Here is a 22630-nt window from a genome sequence, read left to right as displayed (position 1 = left end):
CAGTTCGGGATGAATACATGTACCGTTACACCCCAACTACGAACACACACTAAGAAACGTGATATGTAACACACACGCAAGTTTTTTTGTGGTCTTGCTGGGATCATACCAGCACCCAAAAGACAACATATGCTGGTCCAACAACACACTAGCATCCCAAGCTGGTTCCAGCAGGCAAAACATACCTTATGCTGGTGACGAGCAATGCTGGATTTTTAAGCAGGGGTGTGTTAGATGCTCAGTAATGAAAGTACACAGAACTTAAAGTGGCTTTACTAAACACTAATGGCAAATAAGTTCATCCTTTCCAGGCAAACTTTACAAAAATGGCACAAGCTGTTCATTTTCAAAGCTGTTGAGTGGGTTGACTTGGCTCTAGTTTCTTATCCTGCAAAATAATGTATGAGAGTTTACAGACACACATTTGATTAAGAGCCAGAACTGTTCCATTACTGCCATGCTGTTAACTTGCTTAGACATCAACTCTCTTCTTCATCATCTGCGTTGCTCTCTCCAAATGTAGCTGCTTTCGTCTGACCGCTGCTCTGCCTCAGATTGGGATAAATTTAACATTCCCTAGACGTCCTGAACTAGTTCACTTAATGTCCAAAACAAGCTTGGTTTCTTTTTCCCTGAGGTTACTCATAATTGGGCAGTGAGCTAACATCTCATAGTTTGGAGGGCCCCACAAATGGCCTTTTTTGGAAAAAGCATCTGATTAGGGATAAGCGCAAAGATGACGAACCTGGAAAACAGAGTCCAACGGACACACATCATCAACTGAAAAGCGTTCAAAAACCCTGAGAGCTCCTCGAGAGCACATGCTGATTCGCTGAACTCATTTGTAACCGGTGGGCGGCTGGTGACATCATGCAGTATCGCTTTTCACAGCACATCTCGATTTTATGGCTTAATAACCTTCTTGGATGAAACAATCCATTCTAGGGACTTCAGCCAAAAGCACATGCCAAATTTTAAGAGTTGCTGAGGTTGTTTTGGTGACAGGAGGAGCGTAACAAAGAGAGGTTTTGGATTTTATCTGAAGAAGTTTTATTAGTGCTGTTTAAGGCTAAGGCTAGCATTAATTTTGCTCACATTTAGAATTAGAGATTTGAGAAAGTTAAAATTCAGTATGTAATCCATCCTGCAACGTTTGTGATGCAGATGTGAAGGATACCTCGAACTGTGTGAGTGTGTTATTACGTTATTTGAAAGACCGTATGGCATGCTATTTTAATGCACATGCTCTCATATTTTAGGTAGGTACAATTTTAGTTACTGCTAGAACAGTTTGTAATCATAGAGCAAAGATTATTATAGCCTCTTAGTTACTGTGCAAACAGAGAGAGCTGCATGTGTGTTTATTTTAGTGTCCATAATATATGTAATTCAGTATGGCATACAGATTTCATATCTGTGTACATTTTTAATGTCAACTGAGCAGCAATTCCATCATGCTCAGTCATCTGAGTTCATACCTTCTAAAGAGTTTCGTCTCCCATCAGCTCCCACCACCACATCAAAGTCGAAGTCGGCCACAGGGTGATCCGCAGGCCGGATCTCTGCCCTCCAGCCCGGCCCTGAAGAAACATAAACATTCATTCGGCATGAGAAATAGAAATGACAAATCACAAATGAGGATGTCCTTAATATATCCTTAATAATTCTTAGAGTGCAATGAGATTAAATGAACAGCAACGTGTCATGATTTTTATTTTTTTCTACTTAGAAAACAACCCTAGTAATCTCCATGTTTCTCTTGAGTTTCAGAAGAGATCTCAACAATGTCTCAAACAATGAACTCAAACATTTCTCATCCAAAAGACTTGATTATCTAAGCTGATATCCACAGCATTCATATAAAGTTTTTTATTACACAGCTCTGTGTAATACTTGATTCTGAACGGTCAATTGTGCCATCCAGCCGTATGTTATACTGCTTCATGTGCTATCGGAATTATCGTAAATACTAGTTTCCTAGGTAAAAAATTGGACACGAACGCTCTTTCAAGTCAAAATTTGAATGAGATGAGCTCATAATCACGACTTCAAAAGTGAATCTATTAAATGTATATTAGATTTTTGTTATATATATATATATATATATATATATATATATATAAACTTTACTAGATTCCTGATGTCGATAACTGTGGAAACGTGTCAGTCTGTGGAAAGGGGTTCTATATAGAACTCTAGAGTTCTTGAATCATTTTTAAAGATCCCTTTATGCTAAAAAGGCTCTATATAAGGAGAAACCTCTTAAACGATTGCATAATACTTTCATTTAACAGGTTATTTTTGTTTTTTTCAATTGATAAAGTATGTTTACAAGCTGTTTTATAACATTTAATTAAAGGTGAAATAAAACAAATGAATTAAAACTTAATCCATAAAATCCCATGATGGGAACCCCCTAAAAGGTTCTTCTGACAGAATCCTTTAAAGGGTTAGTTCACCCAAAAATGTAAATTCTGTCATTATTAACCCACCCTCATGTGGTTCCAAACCTGTATTCCTGTATAACACATAAAAATAAATTTTGAAGAAAGTTGGTAACAAAGATCAGTTTCTGGTCCCCATTGACTTCCATAGTATTTTTTTTATATATATAGACACCAGGGAATACCGTTTCCATGAAAGGGTGTACATGGTCTGCAACAATGCTTAGGTAGGTGGTACGTGTCAAAGTAACATCCACATGGATGACAGGACCCAACGTTTCTCAACAGAACAGTAGCTTGTCTGTTGGATCCGACAACATGGGCCAGCCTTCACTCCCCATGTGCATCAATGAGCCTTGGCCATCCATGACCCTGTCGCCGGTTCACAACTGTTCCTTCCTTGGATCACTTTTGATAGATACTGACCACTGCAGATCGGGAACACCCCACAAGAGCTGCAGTTTTGGAGATGCTCTGACCCAGTTGTCTAGCCATCACAATTTGGCTCTTGTCAAACTCACTCAAATCCTTACACTTGCCCATTTTTCCTGCTTCTTTAAGCCTGAATCTTAAATATGTACTCAAACACTTATTCTGAGCTGCTATCCACATTCATTTTATAGCTCTATACTCTTACCGCATACCAACAACTGATTTATTTGTTTCTATTTTTATTTCTCTCAAGGAATTTTAGAAGAAGCATCTGAGAGTTGATACAAAACTAGGAACTGGGAAGTCTCCCAAGCTGTGAAAGAGAAACATCTGAGCAATATTTTTTCCTCAGGGGAGGACAGGAGCTGGGTGGAGCAGTAGGACAATAAATACAAACATAAAAATATATCAAAACACTTCATCCAAGTTCACTTCTGAGGGACTGTTCTTGCTGTAAGTGAACCGTAGGTTGTTTTAAATAAAAATAATCTGCTAAATGGAAACAGATTTTTCTAACAGCTACATATTTCGACAAGTTGTTCTTCAACTCTTCATGTTGTTCTTTCTACATAGTTCGACTTTTCGAATGTTATTCATGTAAGCATCATGCAATCTTGCCTAGAACGCTATGCATTCCAAAAACATATAGTCACAGCACGTCATTCAGCTATTATTAATAAAAGCCAACCATCAATGTCAAACGTTCAGAGTACAACTTTGAGGCAAAATAAACCAGGACTGTCAAACGAATATTTTACATGATCCAACTGAACTATATCCAGGATCATGAGTATCTCTTCAAGGCCACAGGACAGGGTCACAGCAAGCACTCATGCTTAATTTAGAAAGCTCTTTTGTTTTTATCAGCCTGCTGTCATTGCTGTTGAAGGGAGACAGACGGATTGCTAATGGTCTAGAAGTCTAGAGGTCCAATCAGAAGCTTACGCAATGTTGCTCTTCCATAGATGACCACATATGGAAACACACTACCTCACGAAGGACTTGGACGTATGAGATCTGTTTCTAATTTCCATGATCAACTAATCATTTCTTCATTTCTCTGATCTCGGTGTTGTTAAATGAGAGTATGTAATGACGTGTGAACGCTATGCAAGCTATGTAGTCATAAAAATGACCACTTAGACACGGGAGGAGAGAGTGATGTGGATTTGGACCCTTTTCCATGGGCATTAAAATTGCATTAACAGCTCTGCAGGTGTTGTTTGGTTGTCATGGAAGCAGCTATTATAGTGAGGCGGGAAGAACTCCATTCGTTCATCTTCCTGGTAATGACAGAGTGGCCCTGAAAACCTTAAACAGCTCTGAAGAGAACACTGTAATAATGCAGAGACAACAAAATCAAAAGAGCCCAGATGAACCAAGATAAGAATACATTAACATTTCAATACCGAAGCTCATGTGATGTCTGATTAAACGATGGTATGTGAAGTATTGGTATATTCAGGGAAGAAACAGGCTTTCTTGTTTATTCAACAAATATGAGACAGAGACTGAACAGTAGGTGCATTTGTTATACCAGTGAAAAGTTTAGACATGCTTGACTCTTTTAAAACTTATGCTTTAATGCATGAAATTATTTTAATTTTAGGGCATTTTCAGATCTATAGATTGTTTTGCTTTGTTCTCAAAACAGGGATTTAATGTGTTACAGTGTTGTATTTTCTTCGCTTTCACAAGGCAATAGCGTTTATGCAAGTCACATGTGAGGAAAAACTTATTGGCTAGAGTTTCATATGCGTTAAAACAGATTCAGAAGTTCGCTCCGCAGGTTTATTGTGACTTTATCTGTAGCCGTCGTGACACATGCAAACACGTCATTATACATATTTAAAGGGTTAGTTCACCCAAAAATGAAAATTTCTGTCATTAATTACTCGCCCTCATGTCGTTCCAAACCCGTAAGGCCTTCTTTCATCTTCGGAACACTGCAACATTATTACCACTTTCAATGCCCAGAAAGGTACAAAAGACATCGTTAAAATAGTCCATGTGACCACAGTGGTTCAAACTTAATGTTATGAAGCAGCAAGAATACTTTTTGTGAGCAAAAAACAAACAAAAATAATGACTTTATTCACTGTTCACGAAGTAAATAGTGCAGTGCTTCCGGGTTCTACATCAGAACGTTATCGAGACCGCATTATTGCAATGCAATTACATTTCAAGATCAAGATGCGCTCTTTGGTTTTCAACCACCAAAACTCATAGAATCAGACTCTGCTGCTTTTTATAGAACACATTTCCCATTATGAATTATGATATTGAGCTGGAACCAAGACTAGTTTCCATTGATCACCAGGGTGTACAAAGGTGACGCTAGGAGGTCCGCAGAAGATTAAACTAAACTAGATGAGTAAAGTTTGTAAAAAAAACTTTGATGTTGGCTTGAGAAAGCCTAGCCTGAACGTTTGAAGTAAGAGCAGGTTTCAGAACCCCGGGTAAAAAGTGGTGCTAACCCCGCTTCTAAATTTCAAGTGTGTAACGTTCCTACGTTTAAAAGCGGTGTTTCGAATGACAATAACCCGGGGTTTAGCACCGTGTGAAAAGCACTATTGTAAAAGCTAAAAATTTTAGATAGAGAGAGGAGATGGAGTTTTAAAGGTGCCCAAGAATGCTTTTTCACAAGATGTAATATAAGTCTAAGGTGTCTCCTGAATGTGTCTGTGAAGTTTCAGCTCAAAATACCCCATAAATTTTTTTAAATTATTTTTTTTAACTGCCTATTTTGGGGCATCATTAACAATGCACTGATTTACACTCGGCGCCGCCCCCTTAAATCGCGTGCTCCCTGCCACACCAGCTGTCGACTATATTACAGCGCATTTACAAAGTTCACACAGCTAATATAACCCACAAATGGATCTTTACAAGATGTTCGTCATGCACGCTGTATGCATGCTTCAAATTATGTGAGTAAAGTATTTATTTGGATGTTAAAGTTTTATTCTGAGTGAATTTGAGGCTGTCCTCCGTGGCTAACGGCTAATGCTATACTGTTGGAGAGATTTATAAAGAATGAAGTTGTGTTTATGAATTATACAGACTGCAAGTGTTTAAAAAATGAAAATAGCGACGGCTCTTGTCTCCGTGAATACAGTAATAACCGATGGTAACTTTAACCTCATTTAACAGTATATTAGCAACATGCTAACGAAACATTTAGAAAGACAATTTACAAATATCAGTAAAAATATCATGCTATCATGGATTATGTCAGTTATTATTGCTCCATCTGCTATTTTTCGCTGTTGTTCTTACTTACCTAGTCTGATGATTCGGCTGTGTGCAGCTCCAGACGTTAACTGGCTGCCCTTGTGTAATCCCCTTCATAATGTTGGGAACATGGGCTGGCATTATGCAAATATTGGGGCGTACACCCCGACTGTTATGTAACAGTCGGTGTTATGTTGAGATTCGCCTGTTCTTCGGAGGTCGTTTAAACAAATGAGATTTATATAAGAAGGAGGAAACAATGGGGTTTGAGACTCACTGTATGTCATTTCCATGTACTGAACTCTTGTTATTTAACTATGCCAAGGTAAATTCAATTTTTGAATCTAGGGCACCTTTAAATTTGAAGCATTTTTTAAAGCTTGAAGATTAAAGGATTTAAATTTGAAGTAGTTTGAAGTTTGAAACAGTTTTAAAAACTGGTCAGAAATCAAGAGATTAATCACTAATTATTATACTCCATTTCCAGAGAATATTGCACATACACACTTTGTCAGTTTTACAAAGGGGGACCCTTACAAGAGGATCATCATGTTTGTGGGTCTGTGGCATTATAGTTTTAAAACCAAAGAGCAGCTACACTGAAGAAGCTAAAACATAAAATAGTTTTGTTAAAGCATTTCTTGATGGCTACATAAGTCCCACACTTCCATTTTTTTTATCTTATAGTTTTGATGACTTTTCTTGAATGTGTGAAAGAGCAGTAAAAAACAATGAGTAGGGTGTGTCCAAACTTTCGACTGGCTCTGTGCGACCTACATCTAGTCGTGAGAACATTTGGTCTGGATCTGGGGCCATCAGTCTCACCCTCATTCTCCTGGTCCTCTGGAGGCTCCACCAGCTTGACGAACTCCACATTAACGTGAAACTCCACACCGAGAAGCAGAGCGATCTTCAGGAGCATGAGCTGGAGCTGCCGGATGCCTGCCAAACCCAGCCAGAGCAAGAACCATTAGCCTCACAGTCACGCAAACACTGCATCACTTATAAAAACACCAACCAGTAAAACTAACAGATGTGAGAACAGAAATATCGTCATCAGAGTGGCAGGATTGTATTTTCACTTAGAGATCCATCATTTGGAAAGCTCATCCAAAAATGGAAACTCTATCATCGCCTCTTTTCCATTCAGTGAAAAAGAATTAGGACTGGGGCTGTCAAAGTCCTAAAAGGACGAAAAGCAACATAAAAGTAGTTCATATGACTCCACATCCTGAAAAGACATTCGATAGCTTTGTGCGAGGAAGAAAAAGAATGGTAAGACTTGACAACAACTGGTCATCATCTACTTTCACTGTATGGAAAGACCAGCCTAGACATTCTTCTTTGCTTTTGTATTTCAGAAAAAGAAAAAAAAACGATATATTTTGCATTTGAGTGATGCTGAGTAAAGGCCCGTTCACACCAAGAATAAAAACTATAAAGATAACTATATTTGCGTCCACACCAACGAACGATAAAGGTCTGTTTATTCTAATCTCACGAGCTGCAGTTCACAACGCCACTGAACATGTTTTTGCTGTTTTTGTTGCATTTACATGGCTTTAATCAGTAGATGTCCTCAGCATGCTATGTTTCGAGTGAATAGCTAGTGTAATCGATCTAATCTAACAGTGAATTTAGCTGACGAAGTTAATATAGTGGAATAAAAACAATGCCTATAGTCTTTTTCAATGCAACTTCAAAGGAAGCAAGACAATGTTGTCGAAGCGACCGCTGGATACCTGAGGTAATTTTACATTACTCTGTTTGCTAGCCTGGCATAATGATTTCATCATTAATACTTCTCACCATTTATTCCAAGGGTACGACCGATCCTTGAAAAGTGGGTTTGACTTGTCAAACCGTGGTGGATTTTTCTGGGCGATTAACTTCTCCGCCATTTTAAATGCACGTGCCCTAAAATTCGAATGAATTCTGATTGGACTGTCAGCGATTTATTGTTCAACAGCTGGGGAAAAATGTTCATTCTGAAAGTGATCCCAACGATATCGTTCCTCATATTGTTATTGTTGTTGTTATAATTGTGGACTCTGCTATTCTTTCATATATAGAACGATTTTTAGAACTATATCTTTATTGTTATAGTTATCGTCTTTGATGTGAACAGGCCTTAAAGGGATAGTTCACCCGAAAATGAAAATTCTGTCATCATTTACTCACCCTCAAGTTGTTCCAAACCTGTGTAAATCTGTGTAAAAGAACATATTTGGAAGAATGTTTTGTAACCAAGCAGAGTTTTTTTTTTTCCTACTATGGTAGTCAATGGGGGCGATATCTGGTTGAATTTTTTATTTTTATTTGCTTCAAAATGTGGCCCCCCATTCACAACCATTATAAAGCTTGGAGGAGCAAGGATATTTTTTAAATATATCTCTGATTGTGTTCGTCTGAAAGAAGATATACACCTAGGATGGCTTGAGGGGGAGTAAATCATGGGATAATTTTCATTTTTGGGTGAACTATCCCTTTAACACAAATGTATTTTTAGTTAACTATAATAACCTTGCTGAGCTGTTCCTCAAATCATCAATTTAGGATTTACAGTGTAGATGTTTGGGTGAAATATCCCTGTAGATAACTTTAAACAATAGTCACATATACTGCATGTGTAGATAAAGGAAGGGCTGTCAAAGAATGAAAAGGAGAACTAAAAATGACTACTGCTTTAAACAAGGAAGTTATGATAGGTTGCTTATAATTTGATTAAATGAGCACAGAGAATGAGAAGTTGGTTCAGAACTCACTGATGTGGTCTATCGCTCCAGCACAGAACTTTCCATAGAATTTCTTGGCTCCTAAGCCCCTGAGGTCATGAATGGTGTAGGGCCAAAGATGCAGGACGTTGTTCCTGGAGAATGTATCTCTTTTCTCTATCACCACCACTTTGGCTCCGAGGAGAGCTAACTCGATGGCAGTCCGCAAGCCGCAGGGGCCCCCTCCAATTATCAAGCACTGAAAGTTACAATCAGAAATTGAGAGTATTAGCAGGGCAAGAATTTTTCCAAGGTCACTATTTTCATTTAAAAACAGGACACGTGAGTGTCGATTTTGTTTTCACGGCCTTTTCAATTCCACAAATGTATAGAAGAAGGGAATAAAGATGTCCAAGATACCTCTTCCTCTATAAGAGCACTTTTTAATACATGAGAATTTGTCTTTCTTTTTTAAATTCAAGGAGCTTATTTTACTCTACAGTGAGCAAACAGCTTTTGCCCACTCTTTTAGAAATAAGTATCCTTGAAAGAGAAAATCTTAGCAAACAAGCTCAACGCACTAATGCAAATGTTTATCCAAACACCACATCACCACAAGTGCCAATAACTGGAGGCGCGTGTGTGATTTCCTCAGCATTAAATCATAATTACAGTCCTGTCATATCAAAGGCATGATTCATGCATCAGGCTTGAAGTCAAGACGTCAGGTTCCGGGACGTGTCTGAGAATGCCTTCTGTGGGTATGACTTCATTCTCTCTGGTTTAGTGATGAGGGATCACTTTTTATGTGGGGAGATGATCTTCACACAAATCTATTCTTGAGTCACAGAAGAGAGCCACGTCTTAGACTGGCACTCATGCAAAGCTTTAGCTCATTTTTAGTCCAGATGGTACAATGTGACCTTTTTCTTCATGATCTTTTCATTTCCTACCCCTCCTTTGATTTCCCACGCACATAGTCAAACACGACTTCGGGATGGTTAATTGACCTCAAAATAAGGAAGCATTAGTGAGGGCAGCTAATGCCTTCTGTCACAGTGTGTGTACAGCAAAGACTCTCAGCCTGTGCTGTGACCAATATTGTTATACACTCGGGTTTCAGCCCCTCCTGATCCTGGATCTTATCATGTTTATGTAGACCTCAATGTCTGTGTGTCCCTGGTGCTGTGTCAGTGGTGGCTATTTACAGATCCCAGCTTGCTAGAAGCACAGAAAATATCATTAAAAGGCCTTCAACTTCCATTAATAAAAAATAAGACTTGGTGTGTGTGTGTGTTGTGTTTCAATCCCCTGGGGACAGCATAAAAGATTAAACGATTCATAGTGATTCTTATTTTAAAAGTGCAAAAAAGTCACAATCACTTTTAACTAATGTAATAGCTATGTATTACAAATGTGTATTTGTCTATTTGTGTCTATTTGTGTCTATTTGTAAGTAACATGGTTGAAAGTATCAATAGTAGTGTGTGTCTTTTATTTTAGCCAGGTAAACTTATGTATGTCCTCAAGACGGAAAGTGTATTTGTGAGTTAGAGTTGAAAGCATTAATGTGTTGACAGTATCAAAAGGAATCTATAGTATGTATATTTATGAGTAACAGGACAGAGTGTACCAATAGGACAGTGTGTGTGTGTGTGTGTATTTTTAACAATAGGGATGAAAGTATCAACAGGACTGTGCGTGTCTTTTTTGAGTAACAGGGTTGAAAGAAACCCTGTTTTTGAGTAACAGAGTTGAAAGTATCAATAGAAATTGTGTATTTTTTAAGTAACAAGAATGCAAGTATTAATGAGTGTGTTTGTGTATTTGTAACAGATGAAAGCATCAATATACAGTAGGACTGTGTGCGTATTTTTTGAGAGCAGGTATCAACAGGAGCGTGTTTGTATATTTGCGAGTAACAGGGTTGAAAATATCAATAGGACTGCGTGTATTTTAAGTAACAGTTGAAAGTATCAATAGAAACCGTGTATTTTTAAGTAACAAAATTGCAGGTTTCAACAGGAGCGTGTTTGTATATTTGCGAGTAACAGGGTTGAAAATATCAATAGGACTGTGTGTATTTTAAGTAACAGTTGAAAGTATCAATAGAAACCGTGTATTTTTAAGTACCAAAATTGCAGGTTTCAACAGGAGCGTGTTTGTATATTTGCGAGTAACAGGGTTGAAAATATCAATAGGACTGTGTGTATTTTAAGTAACAGTTGAAAGTATCAATAGAAACCGAGTATTTTTAAGTAACAAAATTGCAGGTTTCAACAGGAGCGTGTGTGTATATTTGCGAGTAACAGGGTTGAAAGTATCAATAGAAATTGTGTATTTTTAAGTAACAAGAGTGCAAGTATTAATGAGTGTGTTTGTGTATTTGTGAGTAACAGAGTTTAAACTTTCAAAAGAAACTGTGTATTTTAAGAATCCAAATTGCAGGTAGGAGTGTGTCTGTAATATTTGTGAATAACAGAGTTGAAATTTTCAGCAGCACTGTGTGCACTTTTGAATAACAGAGATGAAAGTACCAATAGAAACTCTGTATTTTAACGTGACAAGATTGCAAGTATTGACAGGAATGCGTTTGTGTCTTTGTGAGTAACAGGGTTGAAAGTATCAGTGCGTAGCAGTGGTGGAGAAAGTGTTGGGTTGGGGGGAATGCATACAGAGAAAGCGAGCAAGTATTAAATGCCTGAATGGAAATATGTCATTCATCAGTGCTTCAAGTATGAGGCTGGCAGAAACAGGTGGCCGCTGCACAGTCTGAACATGTCCATCCCTGCACTGCTGCTTTTGATTTTGATCTTGTCACGTTAAAATACACAGTTTCCATTGATACTTTCAACTCTGTTACTCAAAAATACACACAAAGTCCTTCTGTATATTGATGCTTTCATCTGTTATACTGGATGGACCAGTTACCACCAGCACAGACTGACAGGCCAGGTGCACTGTCTCTGTTTGACTTTACCTTAACTTAATGCCACAGAGAATGAACAAAGACAGCCTATTCAGAACAGACACAGAGCCACGCAAGCACTTCAGGGAGAAGATTTACCATCCCCAAAGACTAATGAAATGCTCCATCAGTCAGAGCAGATATGAACACAATGATAACTCTTTTGTTTCTGCTCATTCCCACCCTGAAACCGAGCAGAACAGTAGTCCAGAGGTGAAGTTTCCTGTTGAGTCAGCATGGAGCTGTTTCCTGTCCATCAGTGGGTGCTCAAAATCATAAACCTTTTTAGATGTCTTTTTTATTTTTTTTTTTTACAATGGTTGCCCATGATAAAAAAAAAAAAGCTCTTTAAAATTGGAGAAGGTTTACCTTCTTTTAAAAAAAGAAGGTACACACTCAGAAGATTTTTTTTATTGCTCAGAGGATGAAAGAACATCCTCTGAGCAATAAAAAAAATCTTCTGAGTGTGTACCTTCTTTTTAAAATCCAGTCAATCACTGCACAAGGCCAGTGTCGGCTGCAAAATCCCATAACACTGCCACTTCAAGTTGGTTCAGCCTCGTTTAAGTCATGGAAAAGTCTGCAGGATAGGAACTGGTGGCATGACCTGCCAGATGAGACTTCCTGGTGAAAGCCATGGTATGCGTTGAACCAACAGTCACTTTACACAAAGCCCAGTGGAACAGAGACCACCTCGCGGCAGGACCAATAACTTCAACTCAGACACACTTATAGCACACAGTGTGCTTGAGCAGTTTGCTCAATTAGACATCACACCACTTAGAGAAAGCTGCTCGATCGACTGAAGCAGACCACCAGGAGAGAAGCCTGGACTCACAAGCATTCAGGCCTGTGCGAGAATAAAATCATTTAAGGATAGCGAAATGGACTTTAACTCTAGTCTAGCGGAACAGAAGTCCTGGTAATGCCACTGTATGATTTGTTTACATTGCTCATGTAATCATGAGTCACACAGTCACAGCTGTACGCAGACTGCACACATGCTCGAACACACACAAAGAGAAGAACTTGACTTTCCCACTGTGAAAAACAGTGCTTCTTCGCATGGGCTCACAGAGTCAGGGTCAGGAGCTCACACTGCTCAGACTGAGGAACGGCTCCAAGTATTTACCACAGAATCCGGTAGTGAAACCACTACACCACCCCTGAAACCAGCCCAAAAATGTATAAGGAAGAATATAAAACACACTCTCTGTGTCAACTTTATTTAACTGCTGCCCTCCATTTAACACTCTAAAAAAATGCTGGGTTAAAAACAACCCAAGTTGGGTTGAAATGGACAAACCCAGCGATCGGGTTGTTTTAACCCAGCAGTTGGGATTAATGTTTGCCTAACCTGTTGGGTAGTTTTTTTTTCTCTCAACTATTGTTTAAAAATGACTGTATTGCTTGCTTAAAATGAACCCAAAATATGTTGGAAATTAACATTTATTAATATGTTTATTAAATGAACATTTATTAATAAGTTTGATGAATAATAGTTAAACAACAAACATTTATTAAATTGCTTATTAATAAATGTACACCTTTTGATTATTATTGTTGTCTCTAGTAATTATGTGTCTGATTTTGAATTTCCAACCTATTTTGGGTTCATTTTAAGCCAGCCATATAGAACATTTTAAACAATATTTGGGTTAAATAAAACTGCCCAGCTCTTGGGCAAATGTTTAACCCAATCACTTGGTTTGTCCATTTTCAACCCAACTTGGGTTGTTTTTAACCCAGTTTTTTTTTAGAGTGAAGAATCATTCTGTGAGACAGAATACAAATATAAAGCAAATTTGATTAAGACTTTATTTATTTATTTTCTCAGACAATTAACAGATTTAAGTGTAAAAAATGCCATTTCAAACTAAAATTAATAAATGCTACTATAAATTTTGGCACTACCACTCAAAATTTTGGGGTTATTTATTTATTATTATTTTTTTACAGAACATTTTTTAATACTTTTATTCAGTAAGGATGCATTAAACTGATCAAATATGACAGTAAAGATTTTTACATTGTTACAAAAGATTACAATTTCAAATGCTGTTCTTTTAAACTTTTAATTATTCTTTTTTAATACTCTTTATTCTCAAAGAATCCTTAAAGTATCAATAGAAATTGTGTATTTTAAGTAACAAGAATGCAGGTATCATCAGAAACGTGTTTGTATATTTGCAAGTAACAGTGTTGAAAGAATCAATAGGACTTTTGAGTAACAGAGATGAAAGTATCAATAGAAACTGTATTTTAACCTGACAAGATTGCAAGTATTGACATGAATGTGTTTGTGTATTTGTGAGTAACAGGGTTGGAAAAATTAATAGGACCTTGAGTGTTTATTTTTGAGTTGAAAATATCAATAGGAATCAAGTATTTTTAAGTAACAAGAGTGTCCACAGGAGCGTGTTCGTATATTGGCAAGTAACAGGGTTGAAAGTATCAATAGAAATTAGGTATATATTAAGTAACAAGACTGCAAGTATTAATGAGTGTGTTTGTGTATTTGTAACAGATGAAAGCATCAATATACAGTAGGACTGTGTGTGTATTTGTGAGTAACAGAGTTGAAAGTTTCAACAGATAAAATTAATAAATGCTACTATAAATTTTGACACTACCATTTTTTTTTTTTTTTTTTTTTACTTTTTTTAATACTTTAATTCAGTAAGGATGCATTAAACTGATCAAAAATTACAGTAAAGACTTTTACATTATTACAAAAGATTACAATTTCAAATGCTGTTCTTTTAAATTTTATTTTCAAAGAATTCTAAAAAAAAAGCATCATGGTTTCCATAAAATATTGAGCTATATTGAACCTTTTTCAAAATTTAAACTGTTATTTGAAATTATAATAATAATTCACAATATTGCAGTTTTTACTATATTTTTGATCAAATAAAGTGCAGTCTTGTTGAGCATAAGAGGCCATACAGTAATAAAAGAAAACTAGCAAAGCTAGAATCATGCATAATCAGAATCAACTATTCCAGAAAGTTGTGTAATAGTCACTACATATACAGTATGTTAATAAAAATGAGACTGGAAACAAAAATACAAAAATCACTCACTGTTTGAAATCTACAGTGTTAATATTATTTTCGCATGTCTTGCCTGAATGTCCAAACTTTCAGATAAAGGCTCTGATTTTGAGTCTCTGCAATGGTAATAAAGCCAGTATAAAACAATAAAACAGGCAGTGGCAAGCTGTCCCGCTGGTTGATAAAGAGAGAATGAGCTCATATCCTGGACAGACTGTGAATCTGGCAGACAGTTGGAGGCTGGTGAGCAGTGATATCATGTCACTCTTCCTAAACCGCACCTTTTTTTTCCAACTCAAGTCAAGTCACAACAGGATGAAGGGGCAGATGGTCCATTATTCATCAGGATGTTAAAACACCTTTCCGATGCCAGTGTAATGTGTAGAATTTACTAAGTAAGCCATTTGTATGCTGGCTTCCAGAATAGTGAAGACACTCCGTGTCGCTTTCAAAACATTGCATTGTCTGTTTGAGCAATTCAGCATGTCAACTTGCTCAACCAATGGTGTGAGTTTGAGTCAGGACAAGCTGTTTGTCAGATCAATGGCAAATGATCAATGAAAGGGGCTCCAGAGCTACACTCTAAACAATGCTGCGTCATTGTTTTAACCCAAATGCTGGGTTCAGCTGGGGTAGCTGGGTCATTTTTACTGTCAATACAAATGATGAACCCCCTAACATACCTATCCAGCTCTGGGTCAATGTAACCCAATGTTGAGTAGTCTGTGCCAAACCAGTTAAAACTGGATACATTTGTCAACGGTCATTTTGTGTTCTGTTCTGAGAGAAAACTTCCTGAGGGAAACTTTCTGAATTAAGGTTTGCATTACATTGTATTCCTAACAAACTATTACTGTATAAATAGGAAAACATCTGTCATTTCACAAGGTAAAGCTGTTTTTGATGTAACTTTTCAAACATTGGCTGCTCTTACTGCTCCTGTCACATCCTAAAATATTTAGTAAATGTTTTTGAGTATTTTATGACTGTAAAAGACTGACTCGCCATTGAATAAAAACATTGAATATGAACTGTTCCTGTCCTATCCTACATGTATGCCTATAACAGAAAACTTTCAATATCAGGTTGACTGACCCAGCACTGTCAAAAAATAACCCAGCAAATGGGTTAATGTATAAAACCCAACAAGCTGGGTCAAAATAAACCAGCATGTGTTCTGTCCAATATTGACCCAGTGCTGGTTTGCCAAATAACCCAGAAATTGTTGTTTTTAGCCCAGCATTTTTTAGAGTGTAAAGACATTAGAGTCTCATTTCAATAAAAAAGTATCTTAAAAACCTAAAATATACCTATATCTAAAAAAAAAAATAGGTATATTGGTACATCATACACTCTTAAAAAAAATGCTGAGTTAAAAACAACCCAAGTTAGGTTGAAAATGGACAAACCCAGCAGCTGGGTTGTTAATTTCCAACATATTTTGGGTTAATTTTAAGCAAGCATTACAGTCATTTTTAAACAATAGTTGAGTTAAATAAAACTACCCAGCAGGTTGGTCAAACATTTAAGCCAACCACTGGGTTAAAACAACCCATTCGCTGGGTTAAAACAACCCATTCGCTGGGTTAAAACAATCCAACCGCTGGGTTAAAACAACCCAATTGCTGGGTTTGTACATTATCAACCCAACTCGGGTTGTTTTTAACCCAGAATTTTTTAGAGTGTACCTTTTAAATGCTGTACAATTAATTAATTGATGAATGAATGAATTTCAGACTAGCAAGGGTCAATTGCATAATATGACTATTTAAATACTCCTGTGGTCTGTTTTGTAGCATACCTGAAACAGTGCCATCAGGCAACGCTGTGCTGGCTTTAATTAAAGTGTGCAGAACAGCCTTTAGTCAGGACTACTGTATATAATTACCACCTTTATTACAAAGAGGTAAATCGCACTCTAAAAAGGGCTGCATAATTACACTTCTTCACATCAGAAACGTTAGTGGGCCGTTTATTGCCCATATGAAGTGAACTTGTTAAATTATGCTCTCTTTGAAATACTTCAAACACTCACTTACAATAAGCTGCGCCTGACTCCATGCAGCCTTTCAAAGTATGTGTGTGTGTGTGTGTGTGATGGGGAAGTTATCATAATGAACAAGCCACTCTGATCTTCTAAAATAATCTGCTGAGTGATGCTGTCTCTGGAAGAGTGTTCTGATGAGTGTAACTCACTAGCACACTGATCCCAAGTCAAATATTGAGGGCCCTTAGAGACAGATAGTGGAAATTTAAAGGTGCTGCATGTAATTTTTTGAATGTACTAAAGCATAAAAATACCATAATATATTTGCAGATATTTAGGAAACATGCTAAGTTCACATACGTGTTTCTCTGAAAAACAATGCTACAGCCAGTTATTTTACTTCAAAATATGCTTTCCGTGTCGGAACGTCTATTTTTGTTTTGGTCTGTGTGACTCCGCCTTTTGCTAATTTACCCAATAGTATTTCAACAGTTGGTGGAAAACACAGCGTTTTGCAACAATGGAAGCAAACAAACTGGGTCAGAGATCTCAGATTCTACCTGACCTAAAAAGCCTTTAGAAGCATTTTAAAACATGGATAAATTAACTCATCAACATGCAGTTTGCAAGTCTACTCGCCTTCAATTGTCAGCTGCGATCGCTCCTGTTGCATGTAATCAATCTGGCAACCCGTGTCGAGGTTACCAGGTTTTCACAACAAAACCTGCCCAGTTGTTACACAAAACTAGCCCAAAACTAGCTCATTCGCATTTCAGGGGCTAAATATCATGTTATTTGTGGTCGCGTCAAACCGGGGACATGAAAAACAATCCGCGGCAACAGTGTTAAAGTAGCCCAATTCTGCGCGAAAACCACAGACTTGGCAACACTGGTTTTGAGTCTAAAAAAGGAGGGGGCAGGAGAAACAACTCTCTCCAATATTTTGAATTTTGACTGCAGTACCCATTTCAACAGCTACATACTGCACCTTTAATGAGATACTATTTTTACAACTTTTACGATTCATAAGTTTAAGTGGCAGGTACATTTTGGCCCGGTTTCACAGACAGGGCTTAGCCTAAGCCAGGATTAAGCCTTAGTTCAATTAGGGCATTTAAATAGCTTTTATAAACGTTTACTAGAAAAAAAAACCATCACTGGTGTTCATCGTGAGACAAAACAATGGCACTGACATATTTTAAGATCTGTCAGTACAAGTTACTTTCAGTTAAAACTGCTCAAACATGCATTTTAGTCTATGACTAGGATTGTGTGAAATACATGAAAAATTATCTGCAGCTATTCATAGGGATGTTATGACTGATATAAAAGGATTAGTTCACTCAAAAAATGAAAATGTTATCATCATTTACTTATCCTCATGTAATTCCAAAGCCATAAGACTTCTGTTCATATTCAGAACACAAATCATGATATTTTTAATATTCTATATCCATTCAAAGTCCATGTAACCAAAATTTTCAAGATTCAGAAACTACATAAAGACAATGTAACATAACATCCTTATGTATAACATCCAGGTCTTCTAATGAGACACAATTGCTTTATATGATGAACAGATTTAGGCTTTTATTGACATTGATCAACACACATGCATAGAGCACATCAAATATGGTAAACTGACGCTCAAACATGCGTTCCTGACACGCCAATGGTATTTGTTCTCAAGCGTAAAACTTGCATGTTTGAGCTTGAATGACATGAGGGTGAGTAAATGATGACAGATTTTTGGGTGAACTAGCTCTTTAAACTTGATGCCTTGGGGTGACGATGCTTGGGTGATTGCCAAGGCCTTGCTATATATTGCTAGGGTGTTGTGATGACAGTAAATGGTGACAGATTTCTGTGTAAACTATCACTTTTAATTCAATGCATTGACACTACAATGCTTGTTGCCTTTGCTTTTGGTGATACGAGTCCTTGCCTTAAAGAGAAGTTGCATTCAATATCACACAGATTACATACTTCTTTACCAGTAATAAAAGTACATTTTGTGGTATGAATCCAAACCAGACATACATACTACACCATGTGACCTAAGTCAACCACATCAATGTTCAACAGCATTTTTCCATAATCAGTAGGTCAAGCTTTTAGGACATACATCTTATTTGACATTCTGCTTTTCACATAGTAGCAATTTAAACATATTTATCCACTGGATCGGTCTATGTGTTTGCATCATCCGCCAGGCAAAACAGTTCATCAGAAGAAAAGCCTCACTTCAACATATCTTACAATCCAAAGTATCATCCAGATTCTTAGCAAAAATGGATCAGGACGACTTGCGTGTCATATAATGAGCAATAATAGTGATGTTAGCCTTACAGCACACCACTAATAATAAGCTCATACAATAAAAGAGCTTGATCAGGTCACCGCTAAAACCAGAGAGCACTCGTCTAACGAACAACATGTGTCCATGATGTCATATATATATAATGATGTCAGAGCGTACAAAAATCAGGGAAAATCTGAGATGGAATCTATAAATGTTTGGTTTATAAAGTTCTCAACAAAGGATTGCCAGCTCATTTAAACGTCATATCATATTCCAGTATTGTTATTGTCTTGGCATTTGGCAAGCTTACCTTAATGCCCTCACAGGCTTTGCCTTTCTTGTACTCTTTGTGGCTGGCTCTCTTGTCCAGCTTGCTCCAAAGGGCTTTGGCTTTCCAGCACGTCATCATGCTCTTCAGACTGCTGTAGAAGGTGCTGTGCTCCAGAGGGTCAAGCTCCAGGTAACTGCACATAATATTGAAGGCCTGTAGCGTGCTTTTACAGTCAGTGGCCTGAACAAAGTTCTCAAAGAGCCGTCCTGCCTGGTTCTTCTCATCTTCAGCTTCGCCCATCGTCTACTTTGTGGGAGTGTGGAAGCTGTGCTTGTGATATCTTGCTTCTTGCTCCACTGAACAGCTACGCCCACACTACAGTCTCCTCACTCATGGCGAAATCTGAAAAAAAATAATGAAATGTCTATGAGTTAAAATATAATAAAACTCGTCGCCACTGCTAAAGTGGTTGGGTCAATGACATGATACCTTTTTTTTTACCTTTTTTCAACATTTCTATGATAAACATGTTATACATTAAAATTCATTTAGTCTCCAGGGCACAATAAAAAGTGGTTGTGATATATTGAAGTACGGAAGAGGATTAGGGCCAAGCAATAATAAAAAATAAAACCATCTTGAGATTAAAGTTGTTAAATTTCGAGAAAAAACGTGTTAAATTTCAAGAAAAAAGTCGAGATAAAATGTTTAGAATAAAGTCATTAAATTACGAGAAAAAAAATCATTAAATTATGAGAACAAATTCGTAATTTAACAAATTTGTTCTCGTAATTTAACGACTTTTTTCTCATAATTTAATGACTTTATTCTCAACATTTTATCTCGACTTTTTTCTCGAAATTTAACAACATTTTTCTCATAATTTAATGACTTTATTCTCAACATTTTATCTCGACTTTTTTCTCGAAATTTAACAACATTTTTCTCATAATTTAACGAATTTGTTCTCGTAATTTAACAACTTTTTTCTCGTAATTTAATGACTTTATTCTCAACATTTTATCTCGACCTTTTTCTCTAAATTTAACACGTTTTTTCTCGAAATTTAACAACTTTAATCTCGCGATGGTTTTATTTTTTTATTATTGCTTGGCCCTAATCCTCTTCCGTATTGAAGTGTTTTGACATTATAATGAAAAAAAAAAAAAAAAACCCTGGCAACACTCAGAAAATCTTAATTAAAGATCCCAAGACTTTTTCTTCATTATAATCATACATTATAATCACACACACAAATACATATATATATATATATATATATATATATATGTTTTAACTGTCAATGCCATTTTTTTTATATATATATATTATATATATATATTATACAAACTTTTATTTTAGATATGATCACGATTAGTCGAGTGGACAGCACTAATATATAGTAGTCAACATTTCAAATGTATCAAAACCTTTCATCAAAGTTGTCCTAAAACCTTCTTCTTAGGACAAGTTAGTTCTTAGAACAACTTTGATGAACTTTTTTGATCCACTTCAAATGTTGACTACTGTATAATCAAATATAAACATTTTTCTATCAAATTCTCTCAAGTCATGTGATGCGACCAATATGAAGGGGGAAAAAAACATACAACAGGACTGTATGCCAAAGTCAACTTAAAATATCAGATATTTTGACCTTTTTATGAAAAAGGCAAGGTTAGTTTAGGGTGTAAAATGTCAAATTGTACACCCAAAAATAACAATCATGATAGTTATAAAATAATAATTCATTATACGTGTAATATATAAACTACAAATAAAAAATATATAACAATTTGTATATTAAAAGGTTACACCACACAACATGTTTATGATTTTTATCATTAAATTTAAACTTTTTAAACACTTTTTTCAAAAATATAAAACCAACATGAATGCAAAGGTTACATTTCTAAGAACTTTCAAATGCATTTTTAACTAGATTTTTAAAAGTTTTTTTTTTTTTTTTTTGTATTTTGTTTTGTTTTGAGGTTGTGATACTATACTATTGCCTAAGGCAAGAGGCCACACACACTGCAGAAACCTACTCCTTCAAATGTCCGTAATCTGATACATCACAACAACAACAACAGAATATGAAATATCTTATTTTTGACAGGTAGACAGAAAAGGCCGAGCCTGTATCGGTTACATCTTCACAGCGGTTTGACGTCAGATACATGGGTTCATCCATCCGAAGAAACTTGCTGTTGACTGGAGATAACAGCTGATTTAACCAGACTGCCAGCTGTGCACTTTTGCAGAGCGCATAGAGAAAAACAAAACAAAAACTGTTTGTCTTGCGGCTTTGCCCTGCTGAACCGTGAACGGGACAGAGGTGCGCTTTTGCAGGCAGTTGGGGACACGTCGCTACCCTGGCAACAAACTCCGGTGGTGTGTATTTTTAGTGAACTCCCCTATAAGATTTCAAAGCCCCTCCACTTCCTCAAGATAATAAGCACACTTTGAAGACACCACAAAACATAAGCACACTTTCAAGAATAAACCAAACACCACATAGAAAATGAGACCTTTACTGTAATTATACACATGCAGTCTGTGAATATTTCATTAGATACAAAACGTCTAACTGTTCATGATATGTAAAGTGCTGAAAATGAGATCATGTCCTTTGTGTTTAGATATGAAGACAAACCAGAGATGGCTTGCAAGCACATGAAAGCAGACGTGGTAGGTTTGCCTTGGTAACTAGACTCATTTTTCTTTGGGATAGGACATCCTCTTGATTTTGTGGTGAGCTAGAGTCAATGTCCAGTGGTATGACAGAGCATATTTATATCTTGCTCTTTTTATATTGCACTCTTTTAAAGGAATAGTTACTATATGACTTTATTTCTTCTGTGGAATGCAAAAGGAGATATTTAGCAGAATGTCAAAGCTACTCTAAACAAAAGCAGATACTAATCATAGCCTGTCAAATACTATACTAATACTAATATTGACATAAAAGATATTTAAATATTTTCTGGGATTTTGTCACTATATTTTGCTGAGTGTGTTTTTGTGCTAATACCCTGAATTTAGACTTGGACCTGGCAACACTGAACTATGGGTGATTCATAGCGTCAAATAGAGTCTGCTTTAAATTCGCTATTTTTTAAACTGTTAATGTCGCCATAAAATCAAATTTGAAAATTTTTTGGCTTTTAGTATAAATATGTGACAAAATTGCATTACAATCTCTCACTTCCACCAATGTAA

General features: G+C 36.6%; 1 protein-coding gene across 18 annotated transcripts in view; it reads right to left on the bottom strand.

Annotated features, from left to right (window-relative positions):
- The window catches only part of mical2a (microtubule associated monooxygenase, calponin and LIM domain containing 2a), a 93108-nt gene that overhangs the window by 50089 nt on the left and 20389 nt on the right, over positions 1–22630 (bottom strand). For all 18 annotated transcript variants that reach the window (XR_007184349.1, XR_007184350.1, XR_007184351.1 and 15 more), the window contains 4 exons: positions 19448–19810; positions 8876–9083; positions 6936–7052; positions 1479–1580 (listed from right to left, as the gene is read on the bottom strand). Coding sequence is in view for 14 of the 18 variants with exons in the window: in XM_048186223.1 (XP_048042180.1) it covers positions 1479–1580; positions 6936–7052; positions 8876–9083; positions 19448–19708 (688 nt within the window). In the remaining 4 variants the exon portion in view is untranslated. The remainder of the gene's footprint in view (positions 1–1478; positions 1581–6935; positions 7053–8875; positions 9084–19447; positions 19811–22630) is intronic.

The sequence above is a fragment of the Megalobrama amblycephala genome, linkage group LG3 (assembly GCF_018812025.1).
Source record: "Megalobrama amblycephala isolate DHTTF-2021 linkage group LG3, ASM1881202v1, whole genome shotgun sequence".
NCBI lineage: Eukaryota > Metazoa > Chordata > Actinopteri > Cypriniformes > Xenocyprididae > Megalobrama > Megalobrama amblycephala.
This window is presented reverse-complemented; position numbering and strand designations above follow the sequence as displayed.